The 18,491-nt window shown below is 48.6% G+C and overlaps 2 protein-coding genes across 5 annotated transcripts in view; one reads left to right on the forward strand and one right to left on the reverse strand.

Annotated features, from left to right (window-relative positions):
• Positions 1-3,521, reverse strand: part of DBR1 (debranching RNA lariats 1) — a 55,726-nt gene extending 52,205 nt beyond the window's left edge. The window contains exon 1 of one of the 2 annotated variants that reach the window (XM_063932994.1): positions 3,387-3,521. The gene's annotated coding sequence lies outside the window, so the exon portion shown is untranslated. Of the gene's footprint in view, positions 1-3,381 lie in introns of both variants that reach the window. The other variant, XM_063932995.1, reaches the window with a different exon arrangement.
• A 205-nt stretch (positions 3,522-3,726) lies between these two features.
• Positions 3,727-18,491, forward strand: part of VPS8 (VPS8 subunit of CORVET complex) — a 233,405-nt gene continuing 218,640 nt past the window's right edge. For all 3 annotated transcript variants that reach the window (XM_063932991.1, XM_063932993.1, XM_063932992.1), the window contains exon 1: positions 3,727-3,868. In XM_063932991.1, the coding sequence (XP_063789061.1) occupies positions 3,742-3,868 (127 nt within the window). In that variant the 5' untranslated portion in view covers positions 3,727-3,741. The remainder of the gene's footprint in view (positions 3,869-18,491) is intronic.

Raw genomic sequence — 18,491 nt, forward strand, 5'->3', positions numbered from 1 at the left:
GTAGGAAGCCACCATTTTTACCAGGACCCTTGTGCAATGATGCACTGTTTTTAGGAGGTTCCTGACTAGCTCGGATAACTCCCTGGCTTTCTCTTCCGGGAGTAACACCTTTTTCTGGACTGTGTCCAGAATCATCCCTAGGCACAGCAGACGTGTCGTCGGGATCAGCTGCGATTTTGGAATATTTAGAATCCACCCGTGCTGTTGTAGCAGTATCCGAGATAGTGCTACTCCGACCTCCAACTGTTCCCTGGACTATGCCCTTATCAGGAGATCGTCCAAGTAAGGGATAATTAAGACGCCTTTTCTTCGAAGAAGAATCATCATTTCGGCCATTACCTTGGTAAAGACCCGGGGTGCCGTGGACAATCCAAACGGCAGCGTCTGAAACTGATAGTGACAGTTCTGCACCACGAACCTGAGGTACCCTTAGTGAGAAGGGCAAATTTGGGACATAGAGGTAAGCATCCCTGATGTCCCGGGACACTATATAGTCCCCTTCTTCCTGGTTCGTTATCACTGCTCTGAGTGACTCCATCTTGATTTGAACCTTTGTAAGTGTTCAAAAAAATTTTTTAGAATAAGTCTCACCTAGCCTTCTGGCTTCAGTACCACAATATAGTGTGGAATAATACCCCTTTCTTGTAGTAGGAGGGGTAATTTAATTATCACCTGCTGGGAATACAGCTTGTGAATTTTTTCCCATACTGCCTCCTTGTCGGAGGGAGACCTTGGTAAAGCAGACTTCAGGAGCCTGCGAAGGGGAAACGTCTCGACATTCCAATCTGTACCCCTGGGATACTACTTGTAGGAACCAGGGTTCCTGTACGGTCTCAGCGCCATGCTGAGAACTTGTCAGAAGCGGTGGAACGCTTCTGTTCCTGGGAATGGGCTGCCTGCTGCAGTCTTCTTCCCTTTCCTCTATCCCTGGGCAGATATGATCTTATAGGGACGAAAGGATTGAGGCTGAAAAGACGGTGTCTTTTTCTGCAGAGATGTGACTTAGGGTAAAAACGGTGGATTTTCCAGCAGTTGCCGTGGCCACCAGGTCCGATGGACCGACCCCAAATAACTCCTTTATACGGCAATACACCTTTGTGCCGTTTGGAATCTGCATCACCTGACCACTGTCGTGTCCATAAACATCTTCTGGCAGATATGGACATCGCACTTACTCTTGATGCCAGAGTGCAAATATCCCTCTGTGCATCTCGCATATATAGAAATGCATCCTTTAAATGCTCTATAGTCAATAAAATACTGTATCAATATTTTTAGTCAGGGAATCCGACCAAGCCACCCCAGCTCTGCACATCCAGGCTGAGGCGATCGCTGGTCGCAGTATAACACCAGTATGTGTGTATATACTTTTTATGATATTTTCCAGCCTCCTGTCAGCTGGTCCTTGAGGACGGCCCTATCTATAGACGGTACCGCCACTTGTTTTGATAAGCGTGTGAGCGCCTTATCCACCCTAAGGGGTGTTTTCCAACGCGCCCTAACTTCTGGCGGGAAAGGGTATACCGCCCATAATTTTCTATCGGGGGGAACCCACGCATCATCACACACTTTATTTAATTTATCTGATTCAGGAAAAACTATGGTAGTTTTTTCACATCCCACATAATACCCTCTTTTGTGGTACTTGTAGTATCAGAAATATGTAACACCTCCTTCATTGCCTTTAACGTGTGGCCCTAATAAGGAATACGTTTGTTTATTCACCGTCGACACTGGATTCAGTGTCCCTGTCTGTGTCGACCGACTAAAGTAAACGGGCGTTTTAAAACCCCTGACGGTGTTTTTGAGACGTCTGGACCGGTACTAATTGCTTGTCGGCCGTCTCATGTCGTCAACCGACCTTGCAGCGTGTTGACATTATCACGTAATTCCCTAAATAAGCCATCCATTCCGGTGTCGACTCCCTAGAGAGTGACATCACCATTACAGGCAATTGCTCCGCCTCCTCACCAACATCGTCCTCCTACATGTCGACACACACGTACCGACACACAGCACACACACAGGGAATGCTCTGATAGAGGACAGGACCCACTAGCCCTTTGGAGAGACAGAAGGAGAGTTTGCCAGCACACACCAAAAACGCTATAATTTTATATAGGGACAACCTTATATAAGTGTTTCTCCCTAATAGCATCTTTATATAGATATTTATATCGCCAATTAGTGCCCCCCCTCTCTGTTTAAACCCTGTTTCTGTAGTGCAGTGCAGGGGAGAGCCTGGGAGCCTTCTCTCCAGCCTTTCTGTGAGAGAAAATGGCGCTGTGTGCTGAGGAGATAGGCCCCGCCCCTTTTCCGGCGGCCTCGTCTCCCGCTCTTTAGTGAAGTTTGGCAGGGGTTAAATATCTCCATATAGCCTCTGGGGGCTATATGTGAGGTATTTTTAGCCAGTATATAGGTTTACATTTTGCCTCCCAGGGCGCCCCCCCCCAGCGCCCTGCACCCTCAGTGACTGCGTGTGAAGTGTGCTGAGAGGAAAATGGCGCACAGCTGCAGTGCTGTGCGCTACCTTTAGAAGACTGCAAGGGTCTTCAGCCGCCGATTCTGGACCTCTTCTTACTTCAGCATCTGCAAGGGGGCCGGCGGCGCGGCTCCGGTGACCATCCAGGCTGTACCTGTGATCGTCCCTCTGGAGCTAATGTCCAGTAGCCAAGAAGCCAATCCATCCTGCACGCAGGTGAGTTCACTTCTTCTCCCCTCTGTCCCTCGTTGCAGTGATCCTGTTGCCAGCAGGACTCACTGTAAAATAAAAAACCTAAGCTAAACTTTCTCTAAGCAGCTCTTTAGGAGAGCCACCTAGAATTGCACCCTTCTCGGCCGGGCACAAAAATCTAACTGGCTTGGAGGAGGGTCATAGGGGGAGGAGCCAGTGCACACCACCTGATCGGAAAGCTTTACTTTTGTGCCCTGTCTCCTGCGGAGCCGCTATCCCCCATGGTCCTTTCAGGAACCCCAGCATCCACTAGGACGATAGAGAAATAGGGCTAGGGTGACCTAAAGGATAATAAAAGGGGAAGACTAGATGGACAAAGTGGATATGTGCCACCACGTTCTAGGTTGCTACGCTGCGCCGTTCCAAGGCTACGCTGACACAGCCTATCACCAAATAACATGACATGCATGAGTAGTAGAAAAGGTATGGCACCACACTGTCATCATAATAACACTACTAATAATATATATTAAAAGTTCTTTTAAGATTTAAATAAAGCAGAGCATGAGCCTGCGGCCACCGCCTGCAGAGCCTGACCATGAAGCAGGACTCCCAGTAACCAGGCCATGTACAGTAAGCACCAGGTACAGCAGCCACACGCCTGCTACAGCCCTGTGCCCGCCTCGCCTCGCCTCGCCTCGCCTCACCTCACCTCAGGGCTCCACACACGCACACCAGCGCTACATCTGCTGCTGCTGCTGCTGGAACTAGATGCTACAGAACTTCGCAGGCTGCGGACACAGGGCGCAGGCGCGTCTCCCGCTTACGGGCGGAAGTTGTTGCTGCTGTCTTGGGAGGGACAGTCGTGGGGACGTCACGGATATAGGACGCGCCATTTTGGATGTGGGCATCTTACCAGCCCAGGCCCACCTCATCCTCATACACTAGTGAGACCACAGTACTAAAGGTGACAGCTTAGGTAGGGAACTGCCGCATAGCACCTACATCTGGTGGCAGGAGAGATCACGTGACTGCTATATGACACACCGGAAGTGACCGTGGAACACATGGCTGGAACGCACAGGAGAGGACTCGGCACTTCCGGGAGTGCGCTGCGCAGGCGCAGACTGGGGACACTTCAGCTGCTGTGGTTCCTTGTTGAGGAGAGAGAGCGTTGCTCGGTGGCCGGGCGCAGTAAGTGATGAACTGTCTGGGGGCAGGGGCTGGATATGTATATAATGTTCTGTGCTTCTCAGTATCGCTCTGTAACAAGTTACTGTCACACACAGTAACTGGGTCTTCTGGTCATTCTGCAGTTGCCCCCTTGGGGTGTGGTAGATGCTAGATCCAAGTGTCTGTCTGTGCTGGCAGAATGAGAGATTATATATAATGTTCTGTGCTTCTCAGTAGTGTTGTATAAGAAGTGTAACGGTCACACACAGGCTCTGATGTCATGTTATGTATCTGTACAGTAGCGGGGTCTGTGCATGATGATCTTCTGGTCATTCTGTAGATGTCCCCATGGGCTGTCTCTCCGGTGCCACAACGTAAGATTATATATAATGTTCTGTGCTTCTCAGTAGTGTTATATAAGAAGTGTAACGGTCACACACAGGTGCTGATATCATGTTATGTATCTGTACAGTAACTGGGTCTTTGCATGATGATCTTCTGGTCATTCCCAGATGTCCCCATGGGCTGTCTCTCCGGTGACACAATGGGAGATTATATATAATGTTCTGTGCTTCTCAGTAGTGTTATATAAGAAGTATAACGGTCACACACAGGTGCTGATGTCATGTTATGTATCTGTACAGTATCTGGGTCTGTGCATGATTATCTTCTGGTCATTCTGCAGATGTCCCCATGGTGTGTCTGTCTCTGGTGACACATTGGGGAAGTGGGGATACATATAATGTTCTGTGCTTCTCAGTAGTGTTATATAATAAATGTAACGGTCACACACAGGCTCTGATGTCGTGTTCTGTATCTATACAGTAACTGGGTCTGTGTACGATCTCCTGGTTATTCTGCATATGTCCCCATGAGGTGTCTCTCTAGTGACACAATGGGGGGTTATATATCCATTCACTGTAATCTATTACTGATGTACAACTATTAGTGCATGAATATAATTATATCATATACTGCGTCTCATTACCACCATTTGTATACTATTTATTCCTTCGCTATGCAGTTACTACACAGCCAGATGATGTCATAGGGAGGAAAGCACTGGATAATTGCTGGCTGTAGCCATACAGTACAAACTCTGCATTCTGACCTATCCTATTCTAATAAGGAGACAGGCTGATGACGTATCTGGTTATAGGGGATAATTCAGACCTGATCGCTTGCTAGGTTTTTTTTTTTGCACTGCTGCGATCAGATAGTCGCCGCCCACAGGGGGAGTGTATTTTCACTTTGCAAGTGTGTGAACACCTGTGTAGCAGAGCTATACAAACAGATCTTGTGCAGTGTCTGAGCAGCCGAGGACTTACTCATTCGATGCGATCACCTTCAGCCTGTTCGGGAACGGAATTGACGTCAGACACCCGCCCTGCAAACGCTTGGACACGCCTGCGTTTTTCCAAACACTCCCTGAAAACGGTCAGTTGACTCCCACAAATGCCTTCTTCCTGTCAATCTCCCTGCGACCGGCTGTGCGAATAGAATCTTCGTAAAACCCATCGCACAGCAACGATCCGCTTTGTACCCGTGCGACGCGCCTACGCATTGCGGTGCATATGCATGCGCATTTCTGACCTGATCGCAGCACTGCAAAAAACGTTAGCGAGCAATCAGGTCTGAATTACCCCCATAGTCAGTCAATTATTTCTATAAGTATAATGAGGACGACTGTACTAAGGGGGTAATTCAGACATCGCAGCAGCAAATTTGATAGCAGTTGGGCAAACCCATGTGCAATGCAGGAGGGGGGCGCAGATGTAACATGTGCAGAGAGTTAGATTTGGGTGGGGTGTGTTCAAACTGAAATCTAAATTGCAGTGTAAAAATAAAGCAGCCAGTATTTACCCTGCACAGAAACAATATTACCCACCCAAATCTAACTCTCTCTGCGCGTTACATCTGCCCCACCTGCAGTGCACGTGGTTTTGCCCAACTGCTAACAAATTTGCTTCTGCGATCAACTCTGAATTACCCCCTAAATACACATATTATGCACTAATGTAGAAATTATATATATATATATATATATATATATGTAGAAAAAAGTCTAGAAACAGCACCTCAAGAAGAACCTCCTGTTAGTCGAGGATAAAAAATAACAGCATGCAGATCTGAGGGCGTTAATCCATAGTACTGTTCATCACATTAAGGCACATTAATTAACATAAAAGTAGCTGTGATAAAAATCTATTTGTACTTTTATTTTATACATAAAAATATACAATAAAATACGTATGACATCTGTACAGTTTCACAGAGGTATAATTCAGGGTTTTATCCGGTTTACATTCAGTTTTCAAAGCATTTCTTTGTCAGCATATAACCAACATACAGCATAGATGGAAGTGGAATGGCAGAAATACCCAACGCGTTTCGTCCCTTATGGGACTTCCTCAGGGGTACAGAATCAGATGCCCAATAAATCAAAGGAATCCTGAAGAAACATATACACCACTGTGTATATCGATTAGAATAGGTATAAAACCAGGTTAATTATAACAGGCGACAACCTGACAATGTTCCATGTTTAAAAGGAGTCCAAAAATAATGTCTCAGACTATGGTCTATATGTTGACCAGTCTTAAATAGACAAGTGTTTAACCCTGAATCTGTAGATGGATCACACACAACTTCCTGCGTTCCTCCTGTATGCTATATATATATATATATATATATATATATATATATATATATATATATATATATAATATATATATATATATATTTATTATTATTATTATTATTATTATTATTTTATTATTTATTTATTTTGAATTCCATGTATTTTATGTAATGATTGTAACTGATTTGCCGGGCGCCACAGGTATCCACAGCGCCGGACAATATGGAGAAAATGGGGATTATATATATTATTGAGAACACACAATTAGATATACAATAACAGGATCCTGAGAACACACAGTCTGATACACACGTACAGGCCCCCTGAGAACACACAATCTAATACACACGTACAGGCCCCCTGAGAACACACAGTCTGATACACACGTACAGGCCCCCTGAGAACACACAATCTAATACACACGTACAGGCCCCCTGAGAACACACAGTCTAATACACACGTACAGGCCCCCTGAGAACACACAGTCTGATACACACGTACAGGCCCCCTGAGAACACACAGTCTAATACACACGTACAGGCCCCCTGAGAACACACAGTCTGATACACACGTACAGGCCCCCTGAGAACACACAATCTAATACACACGTACAGGCCCCCTGAGAACACACAGTCTAATACACACGTACAGGCCCCCTGAGAACACACAGCCGGATACACACGTACAGGCCCCCTGAGAACACACAGTCTGATACACACGTACAGGCCCCCTGAGAACACACAGTCTAATACACACGTACAGGCCCCCTGAGAACACACAGTCTGATACACGCGTACAGGCCCCCTGAGAACACACTGTCTGATACACACGTACAGGCCCCCCGAGAACACACAGTCTGATACACACGTACAGGCCCCCCGAGAACACACAGTCTGATACACACGTACAGGCCCCCCGAGAACACACAGTCTGATACACGCGTACAGGCCCCCCGAGAACACACAGTCTGATACACACGTACAGGCCCCCTGAGAACACAGTCTGATACACGCGTACAGGCCCCCTGAGAACACAGTCTGATACACACGTACAGGCCCCCCGAGAACACACAATCTGATACACACGTACAGGCCCCCTGAGAACACAGTCTGATACACACGTACAGGCCCCCCGAGAACACACAATCTGATACACACGTACAGGCCCCCCGGGAACACACAATCTTTCTCTGACGTCCTAGTGGATGCTGGGACTCCGTCAGGACCATGGGGATTAGCGGCTCCGCAGGAGACAGGGCACAAAAATAAAAGCTTTAGGACTAGGTGGTGTGCACTGGCTCCTCCCCCTATGACCCTCCTCCAAGCCTCAGTTAGGTTTTTGTGCCCGTCCGAGCAGGGTGCAATCTAGGTGGCTCTCCTAAAGAGCTGCTTAGAAAAAGTTATTAGGTTTTTTATTTTCAGTGAGTCCTGCTGGCAACAGGCTCACTGCAACGAGGGACTTAGGGGAGAAGAAGTGAACTCACCTGCGTGCAGGATGGATTGGCTTCTTAGGCTACTGGACACCATTAGCTCCAGAGGGATCGAACACAGGCCCAGCCATGGAGTCCGGTCCCGGAGCCGCGCCGCCGACCCCCTTGCAGATGCCGAAAAGTGAAGAGGTCCAGAAACCGGCGGCAGAAGACTTTTCAGTCTTCATGAGGTAGCGCACAGCACTGCAGCTGTGCGCCATTGTTGTCAGCACACTTCACACCAGCGGTCACTGAGGGTGCAGGGCGCTGGGGGGGGGGCGCCCTGGGCAGCAATGATAATACCTTGTTCTGGCTAAAAATACATCACATATAGCCCCTGGGGCTATATGGATGTATTTAACCCCTGCCAGGTCTCACAAACACCGGGAGAAGAGCCCGCCGAAATAGGGGGCGGGGCCTATCTCCTCAGCACACAGCGCCATTTTCCTGCACAGCTCCGCTGCGAGGAAGGCTCCCAGGACTCTCCCCTGCACTGCACTACAGAAACAGGGTAAAAAAACAGAGAGGGGGGGCACTTTTTTGGCGATATTGATATATTAAGCTGCTATAAAGGAAACAACACTTCTGTAGGGTTGTTCCTATATATTTATAGCGCTTGGGTGTGTGCTGGCAAACTCTCCCTCTGTCTCCCCAAAGGGCTAGTGGGGTCCTGTCTTCGATAAGAGCATTCCCTGTGTGTCTGCTGTGTGTCGGTACGTGTGTGTCGACATGTATGAGGACGATGTTGGTGTGGAGGCGGAGCAATTGCCGGTAATGGTGATGTCACCCCCTAGGGAGTCGACACCGGAATGGATGGCTTTGTTTATTGAATTACGTGATAATGTCAGCACGTTACAAAAATCAGTTGACGACATGAGACGGCCGGCAAACCAGTTAGTACCTGTCCAGGCGTCTCAGACACCGTCAGGGGCTGTAAAACGCCCTTTACCTCAGTCGGTCGACACAGACCCAGACACGGACACCGAATCTAGTGTCGACGGTGAAGAAACAAACGTATTTTCCAGTAGGGCCACACGTTATATGATCACGGCAATGAAGGAGGCTTTGCATATCTCTGATACTGCAAGTACCACAAAAAGGGGTATTATGTGGGGTCTGAAAAAACTACCTGTAGTTTCTCTAACGTCCTAGTGGATGCTGGGGACTCCGTCAGGACCATGGGGATTAGCGGCTCCGCAGGAGACAGGGCACAAAAAGTAAGCTTTTAGGATCACATGGTGTGTACTGGCTCCTCCCCCCATGACCCTCCTCCAAGCCTCAGTTAGGTTTTTGTGCCCGTCCGAGCAGGGTGCAATCTAGGTGGCTCTCTTAAAGAGTTGCTTAGAAAAAGTTTTTAGGTTCTTTATTTTCAGTGAGTCCTGCTGGCAACAGGCTCACTGCATCGAGGGACTTAGGGGAGAGAAGTGAACTCACCTGCGTGCAGGATGGATTGGCTTCTTAGGCTACTGGACACCATTAGCTCCAGAGGGAGTCGGAACACAGGTCTCGCCCTGGGGTTCGTCCCAGAGCCGCGCCGCCGACCCCCCTTGCAGATGCTGAAGATTGAAGAGGTCCGGAACCAGGCGGCAGAAGACTTTCAGTCTTCATCAGGTAGCGCACAGCACTGCAGCTGTGCGCCATTGTTGTCAGCACACTTCACACAGCGGTCACGGAGGGTGCAGGGCGCGGGGGGGGGGCGCCCTGGGCAGCAATGTATAATACCTGTATGGCGAAAAATACATCACATATAGCCCTTGAGGCTATATGGATGTATTTAACCCCTGCCAGATATCACAGACTCCGGAGAAGAAGCCCGCCGAAAAGGGGGCGGGGCCTATTCTCCTCAGCACACAGCGCCATTTTCCCTCACAGAAATGCTGGTGGGAAGGCTCCCATGCTCTCCCCTGCACTGCACTACAGAAACAGGGTTAAAACAGAGAGGGGGGGCACTGATTTGGCGATATGAATATATATTAAAATGCTATAAGGGAGGAACACTTATATAAAGGTTGTCCCTGTATAATTATAGCGTTTTGGTGTGTGCTGGCAAACTCTCCCTCTGTCTCCCCAAAGGGCTAGTGGGTCCTGTCCTCTATCAGAGCATTCCCTATGTGTGTGCTGTATGTCGGTACGTGTGTGTCGACATGTACGAGGAAAATGTTGGTGAGGAGGCGGAGCAAATTGCCTGTAATGGTGATGTCACTCTCTAGGGAGTCGACACCGGAATGGATGGCTTAATTATGGAATTACGTGATAATGTCAACACGCTGCAAGCCGGTTGACGACATGAGACGGCCGGCGAACAAATTAGTACCTGTCCAGGCGTCTCAAACACCGTCAGGGGCTGTAAAACGCCCATTTACCTCAGTCGGTCGACACAGACCCAGACACGGACACTGATTTCAGTGTCGACGGTGAAGAAACAAACGTATTTTCCTTTAGGGCCACACGTTAAGGGCAATGAAGGAGGTGTTACATATTTCTGATACTACAAGTACCACAAAAAAGGGTATTATGTGGGATGTGAAAAAACTACCTGTAGTTTTTCCTGAATCAGATAAATTAAATGAAGTGTGTGAGATGCGTGGGTTTACCCCGATAGAAAATTATTGGCGGTATACCCTTTCCCGCCAGAAGTTAGGGCGCGTTGGGAAACACCCCTTAGGGTGGATAAGGCGCTCACATGCTTATCAGAACAAGTGGCGGTACCATCTACAGATAGGGCCGTACTTAAGGAGCCAGCTGATAGGAGGCTGGAAAATATCCTAAAAAGTATACACACACATGCTGGTGTTATACTGCGACCAGCGATCGCCTCAGCCTGGATGTGCAGAGCTGAGGTGGCTTGGTCGGATTCCCTGACTAAAAATATTGATACCCTTGACAGGGACAGTATTTTATTGACTATAAGAGCATTTAAAGGATGCATTTCTATATATGCGAGATGCGCAGAGGGATATTTGCACTCTGGCATCGAGAGTAAATGCGATGTCCATATCTGCAAGAAGATGTTTATGGACACGACAGTGGTCAGGTGATGCAGATTCCAAACGGCACAAAGATGTATTGCCGTATAAAGGGGAGGAATTATTTGGGGTCAGTCCATGGGACCTGGTGGCCACGGCAACTGCTGGAAAATCCACCGTTTTTTACCCTAAGTCACATCTCTGCAGAAAAAGACACCGTCTTTTCAGCCTCAGTCCTTTCGTCCCTATAAGAGTCATATCTGGCCAGGGATAGAGGAAAGGGAAGAAGACTGCAGCAGGCAGCCCATTCCCAGGAACAGAAGCCCTCCACCGCTTCTACCAAGTTCTCAGCATGACGCTGGGACCGTACAGGACCCCTGGATCCTACAAGTAGTATCCAAGGGGTACAGATTGGAATGTCGAGACGTTTCCCCCTCGCAAGTTCCTGTAGTCTGCTGTACCAATGTCTCCCTCCGACAGGGAGGCAGTATTGAAAACAATTCACAAGCTGTATTCCCAGCAGGTGATAATAAAATTACCCCTCCTACAACAAGGAAAGGGGTATTATTCCACACTATATGGTGGTACTGAAGCCAGAAGCCTAGGTGAGACCTATTCTAAATCTGAAATATTTGAACACTTACAAAGGTTCAAATCCAGATGCAGTCACTCAGAGCAGTGATAGCGAACCGGGAAGAAGGGGACTATATGGTGTCCCGGGACATCAGGGATGCTTACCTCCATGTCCCAAAATTTGCCTTTCTCACCAAGGGTACCTCAGGTTCGTGGTACAGAACTGTCACTATCAGTTTCAGACGATGCCGTTGGATTGTCCAAGGCACCCCGGGTCCTTACCAAGGTAATGACCGAAATGAGGATTCGTCTTCAAAGAAAATGGACGACCTCCTGATAAGAACAAGGTCCAGAGAACAGTTGGAGGTCGGAGTAGCACTATCTCAAGTAGTTCTACGACAGCACGGGTGGATTCTAAATATTCCAAAACCGCAGTTGTTCCGACGACACGTCTGCTGGTCCTAGGGATGATTCTGGACACAGTCCAGAAAAAGGTGTTTCTCCCAGAGGAGAAAGCCAGGGAGTTATCCGAGCTAATCGGGATCCTCCTAAAACCAGGAAAAGTGTCAGTGCATCATTGCACAAGAGTCCTGGTAAAAATGGTGGCTTATTACGAAGCGATTCCATTCGGCAGATTTCACGCAAGAACTCTTCAGTGGGATCTGCTGGACAAATGGTCCGGATCGCATCTTCAGATGCATCAGCGGATAACCCTATATCCAAGGACAAGGGTGTCTCTCCTGTGGTGATTACAGAGTGCTCATCTTCTAGAGGGCCGCAGATTCGGCATTCAGGATTGGATGCTGGTGACCACGGAGGCCAGCCTGAGAGGCTGGGGAGCAGTCACACAGGGAAAAAATTTCCAGGGAGTGTGATCAAGTCTGGAGAATTCTCTCCACATAAATATACTGGAGCTAAGAGCAAATTTATAATGCTCTAAGCTTAGCAAGACCTCTGCTTCAAGGTCAGCCGGTATTGATCCAGTGGGATAACATCACGGCAGTCGCCCACGTAAACAGAAAGGGCGGCACAAGAAGCAGGAGGGCAGTGGCAAAACTGCAAGGATTTTTCGCTAGGCGGAAAATCATGTGATAGCACTGTCAGCAGTGTTCATTCCGGGAGTGGACGACTGGGAAGCAGACTTCCTCAGCAGGCACGACCTCCACCCGAGAGAGTGGGAACTTCATCGGGAAGTTTTCCGCATGATTGTGAACCGTTGGGAAAGACCAAAGGTGGACATGATGGCGTCCCGCCCGAACAAAAAACGGGACAGGTATTGCGCCAGGTCACGAGACCTTCAGGCGATAGCTGTGGACGTCCTGGTAACACCGTGGGTGTAACAGTCGGTGTATGTGTTCCCTCCTCTGCTTCTCATAACCAAGGTATTGAGAATTATAAGACGTAGAGGAGTAAGAACTATACTCGTGGCTCCGGATTGGCCAAGAGGGACTTGGTACCCGGAACTTCAAGAGATGCTCACAGAGGACTAATGGCCTCGGGAGCTAAGAAGGGACTTGCTTCAGCAAGTACCATGTCTGTTCCAAGACTTACCGCGGCTGCGTTTGACGGCATGGCGGTTGAACGCCGGATCCTAAGGGAAAAGGCATTTCGGAAGAGGTCATACCTACCCTGGTCAAAGCCAGGAAGGAGGTGACCGCACAACGTTATCACCACATGTGGTGAAAATATGTTGCGTGGGTGAGGCCAGGAAGGCCCCACGAAGAAATTTCAACTAGGTCGATTTCTGCACTTCCTGCAAACAGGAGTGTCTATGAGCCTCAAATTGGGGTCCATTAAGGTTCAAGTTTCGGCCCTGTAGATTTTCTTCCAGAAAGAATTGGCTTCGGTTCCTGAAGTCCAGAAGTTTGTCAAGGGAGTATTGCATATACAGCCCCTTTTGTGCCTCCAGTGGCACCGTGGGATCTCAACGTAGTGTTGGGATTCCTCAAATCATATTGGTTTGAACCGCTCAAATCTGTGGATTTGAAATATCTCACATGGAAAGTGACCATGCTGTTGGCCCTGGCCTCGGCCAGGCGATTGTCAGAATTGGCGGCTTTGTCTTACAAAAGCCCATATTTAATTTTCCATTCGGACAGGGCAGAACTGCGGACTTGTCCCCAGTTTCTTCCTAAGGTGGTGTCAGCGTTTCACCTGAAACAACCTATTGTGGTGCCTGCGGCTACTAGGGACTTGGAGGACTCCAAGTTGCTAGACGTTGTCAGGGCCCTGAAAATATATATATATATATATATATATATATATATATATATATATATATATATATAATTCCAGGACGGCTGGAGTCAGAAAGTCTGACTTGCTGTTTATATTGTATGCACCCAAAAAGCTGGGTGCTCCTGCTTCTAAGCAGACTATTGCTCGTTGGATTTGTAGTACAATTCAGCTTGCACATTCTGTGGCAGGCCTGCCACAGCCAAAATCTGTAAATGCCCATTCCACAAGGAAGGTGGGCTCATCTTGGGCGGCTGCCCGAGGGGTCTCGGCATTACAACTCTGCCGAGCAGCTACGTGGTCGGGGGAGAACACGTTTGTAAAATTCTACAAATTTGATACCCTGGCTAAAGAGGACCTGGAGTTCTCTCATTCGGTGCTGCAGAGTCATCCGCACTCTCCCGCCCGTTTGGGAGCTTTGGTATAATCCCCATGGTCCTGACGGAGTCCCAGCATCCACTAGGACGTCAGAGAAAATAAGATTTTACTTACCGATAAATCTATTTCTCGTAGTCCGTAGTGGATGCTGGGCGCCCATCCCAAGTGCGGATTGTCTGCAATACTTGTACATAGTTATTGTTACAAAAAAATCGGGTTGTTATTGTTGTGAGCCGTCTGTTCAGAGGCTCCTACGTTTGTCATACTGTTAACTGGGTTCAGATCACAAGTTGTACGGTGTGATTGGTGTGGCTGGTATGAGTCTTACCCGGGATTCAAAATCCTTCCTTATTGTGTACGCTCGTCCGGGCACAGTATCCTAGCTGAGGCTTGGAGGAGGGTCATAGGGGGAGGAGCCAGTGCACACCACCTAGTCCTAAAGCTTTTATTTTTGTGCCCTGTCTCCTGCGGAGCCGCTAATCCCCATGGTCCTGACGGAGTCCCAGCATCCACTACGGACTACGAGAAATAGATTTATCGGTAAGTAAAATCTTATTAATACACACGTACAGGCCCCCCGGGAACACACAATCTAATACACACGTACAGGCCCCCCAGAGAACACACAATCTAATACACACGTACAGGCCCCCCTGAGAACACACAGCCTGATACACACGTACATGCCCCCCCGAGAACACACAATCTGATACACACGTACAGGCCCCCCCGAGAACACACAATCTGATACACACGTACAGGCCCCCCAAGAAAACACACACACACTTTATTGCATTTTGGGGCTAATTTAGACCTGGTCGCTGCTGTGCGTTTTCGCACAGTGGGTGATCAAGTCTGAACTGCGTATGCGTATGCACGGAAATGCGCAGGCACGATGGTCTGCAGCGTCAGGGAGCACCGGGCAGCGACGGAATGGTGAGAAAAATACGATCGCATCGGCGATCGCAAGAAGATTGACAGGAAGAGGGCGTTTGTGGGTGGCAACTGACCGTTTCTAAGGAGTGTCCGGAAAAACGCAGGAGGGACCCGGCGTTTTCTGGGAGGATTCGTGACGTCGGCTCCAGCCCCGATCATCGCAGCGGCTGAGTAAGTCCTGGACTGTGCAGAGACTGATGTTTGTGCAGCTCTCCAGCACATGCGATCGCCACACTTGCACAGCGAATTCCCCCTCCCCCTGTAGGCGGCGACTACCTCATCGCAGGGATGCAAAAAATGCAGCCCAGTGATCAGGTCTGAATTACCCCCTTTGTTGGGTGTGTTTAATTTAAATAATATTGAATCCACCAGTTACAATTCTGACATGAATTTCCTCACGTGACAGTAGAGGCATGCCCACATGATACAACAGGGGTTTATCATTTGCATATGAAACAACACGGCTCTCCTTCCGTTCTGATCACTAACATATATCTGTGTATACTAGGTACTGTATAGCAGAGCCCAGCTGTAAATGTTTATTCTTCCTGTTCCTGCATTACATAGTATTGCATAATACCAGCTCCTGAGACTTCTCTAGATGTGTGCAATTCATGTTTGCCATAGAACAAGATTATGTTAGCAAAATAAGGTGTTAAAGGAGGAGGGGTGTGGATCATCAAATTAACAGTGTTTAGGTCGACCACTATTGGTCGACAGTCACTATGTCGACAGGTTTGGAAGGTCGATAGGGTTTCTAGGTTGACAGGTCAAAAGGTCGACATGAGTTTTTTGTTGTTGTTTTGTGTGTCGTTTTCTGCGTACAGTGTCCCCTCGCTTCACTCGCCATGCTTCGGGCAAGGTGCCTCGCTCTGCTACCGCTTCGCTCGGCACAGGTCACCATTTCAATCGTAGTCCTCATGGATCGTTAAGTATGAAAAAGTTCAAAAGAAAAAAGAAAAAAAAAATGTGGAAACTCATGTCGACCTTTTGACCTGTTGACCTAGCACATGTCGACCTAGAAACCCCGTCGGCCTAGTGACTGTTGACCTATAGTGGTCGACCTAAACAGCGTCGATCTTCAGACCGGATCCCGTTCTTGAGGTAGCCCTCAAAAATTCTAAATGTTTGCCATACAAATAACGCCGTCACTTGGGCATTGAGGGGTTGATTCAGTTAAGCCCCATACACGCTAGACAAGAAAGTGAAAGGTCTCGCTCAGAAGGGCCGACCTGAGCAAGATCTTTCACAGTCTCGTCCAGTGTGTACACTCAATGTCGTTAACGATGCGCGCTTCTACACTCGATGCGCATTTATAAATTGGTGACCCGGGAACATGCCTCCCAGACTCACAAGCCTCCCAAAATGGTTTTGTTTTCTGCAAGCCGAAATAAAGATTACGGTGAAGTGACAGTCCCCTCAAACCGGGACTGTCTGGATGAAATTGGGACATCTAGGTGCTAGGTAAATACATTCCAAAATGAAAAGAGATCTCTAAAATACAAACCCACTCTGCACCAAAACACACAAAACAAGCAGACACAGACACACATGCGCTGTGCTGCTCTGGTCTGTCGTGAATCCTCATGCTCCAAACTAGGAATTATGCACTTTACGGGCCTTATTCTGAGGTAAAGTAAAGCTAAAAAAGCAAGTAACTTTGCACCTGGACAAACCATGCTGCACTGCAAGGGGTGTGAATACAGATTTTCTCTTACGTCCTAGAGGATGCTGGGGACTCCGTAAGGACCATGGGGTATAGACGGGCTCCGCTGGAGACATGGGCACTATAAAGAACTTTAGAATGGGTGTGCACTGGCTCCACCCTCTATGCCCCTCCTCCAGACCTCAGTTAGATCCTGTGCCCAGAGGAGACTGGGTGCACTACAGGGGAGCTCTACTGAGTTTCTCTGAAAAAAGAATTTTGTTAGGTTTTTTATTTTCAGGGAGCACTGCTGGCAACAGGCTCCCTGCATCGTTGGACTGAGGGGAGAGAAGCAGACCTACTTAAATGATAGGTTCTGCTTCTTAGGCTACTGGACACCATTAGCTCCAGAGGGAGTTGGAACGCAGGTCTCCCCTCGCCGTTCGTCCCAGAGCCGCGCCGCCGTCCTCCTCACAGAGCCGGAAGATAGAAGCCGGGTGAGTATAAGAAGAAAAGAAGACTTCTTAGGCGGCAGAAGACTTCAGATCTTCACTGAGGAAAACTAGGCCACGCCCCCATTTTTGCGCATGCGCCGAAGGCGCGCGCATGATACTGGCTCTTGCCCTTGACTACAGATATTTTCTGGCTCTTTGCCTTTGACTGGTTGGCCACCCCTGTTCTAGAGGGACGCAGGTTCGGGATCCTGGTGACCACGGATGCAAGTCTCTGAGGCTGGGGAGCGGTCACACAGGGGGGGAAATTTCCAGGGAAAATGGTCAAGCCAAGAAACTTGTCTACACATAAACATTCTGGAATTAAGGGCCATTTACAATGGCCTTGTACAAGCGGAACAACTGCTTCGCGGCCTACCCGTCCTGATTCAGTCGGACAACATAACAGCGGTGGCGCACATAAACCGCCAAGGTGGAACAAGGAGAAGAGCGGCGATGGCGGAGGCCACAAGGATTCTTCGCTGGGCGGAAAAACATGCAAGCGCTCTGTCAGCAGTCTTCATTCCAGGAGTGGACAACTGGGAAGCAGACTTCCTCAGCAGACACGATCTCCATCCAGGAGAGTGGGGTCTTCATCAAGAGGTCTTTGCAGAAGTGACAAGTCATTGGGGAATTCCTTAAATAGACATGATGGCGTCTCGCCTCAACAAGAAGCTTCAGACGTATTGTTCCAGGTCGAGGGACCCTCAAGCGATAGCAGTGGACGCACTAGTGACACCGTGGGTGTTTCAGTCGGTCCATGTGTTCCCTCCACTTCCACTCATCCCAAAGGTGATGAGGATCATAAGAAGAACAGGAGTTCAGGCGATACTCGCTGTTCCAGATTTTCCACGGAGGGCCTGGTATCCGGATCTTCAGGAATTACTCATAGGAGATCCCTGGCCTCTTCCTCTAAGAGAGGATCTGTTACAGCAGAGGCCGCGCGTGTTCCAAGACTTACCGCGGTTGCGTTTGACGGTGTGGCGGTTGAACGCAAAATCCTAGCGCGAAAGGGTATTCCCGGGGAAGTCATCCCCACTCTACTGAATGCTAGAAAGGACGTAACGGCAAAGCATTACCACCGTATTTGGAGAAAATGTGTCTTGGTGTGAATCCTAGAGGGCTCCTAAGGAAGAATTTCAGCTGGGTCGGTTTCTCCATTTTTTTTTACAAGCAGGTGTGGATGCAGGCCTGAAGTTAGGCTCCATTAAAGTGCAGATTTCGGCCTTATCAATTTTCTTTCGAAGGGAATTAGCCTCGCTTCCAGAAGTACAGACTTTCGTGAAGCGCGTGCTGCACATCCAGCCTCCA

The sequence above is a fragment of the Pseudophryne corroboree genome, chromosome 7 (assembly GCF_028390025.1).
Source record: "Pseudophryne corroboree isolate aPseCor3 chromosome 7, aPseCor3.hap2, whole genome shotgun sequence".
Classification (NCBI taxonomy): Eukaryota; Metazoa; Chordata; class Amphibia; order Anura; family Myobatrachidae; genus Pseudophryne; species Pseudophryne corroboree.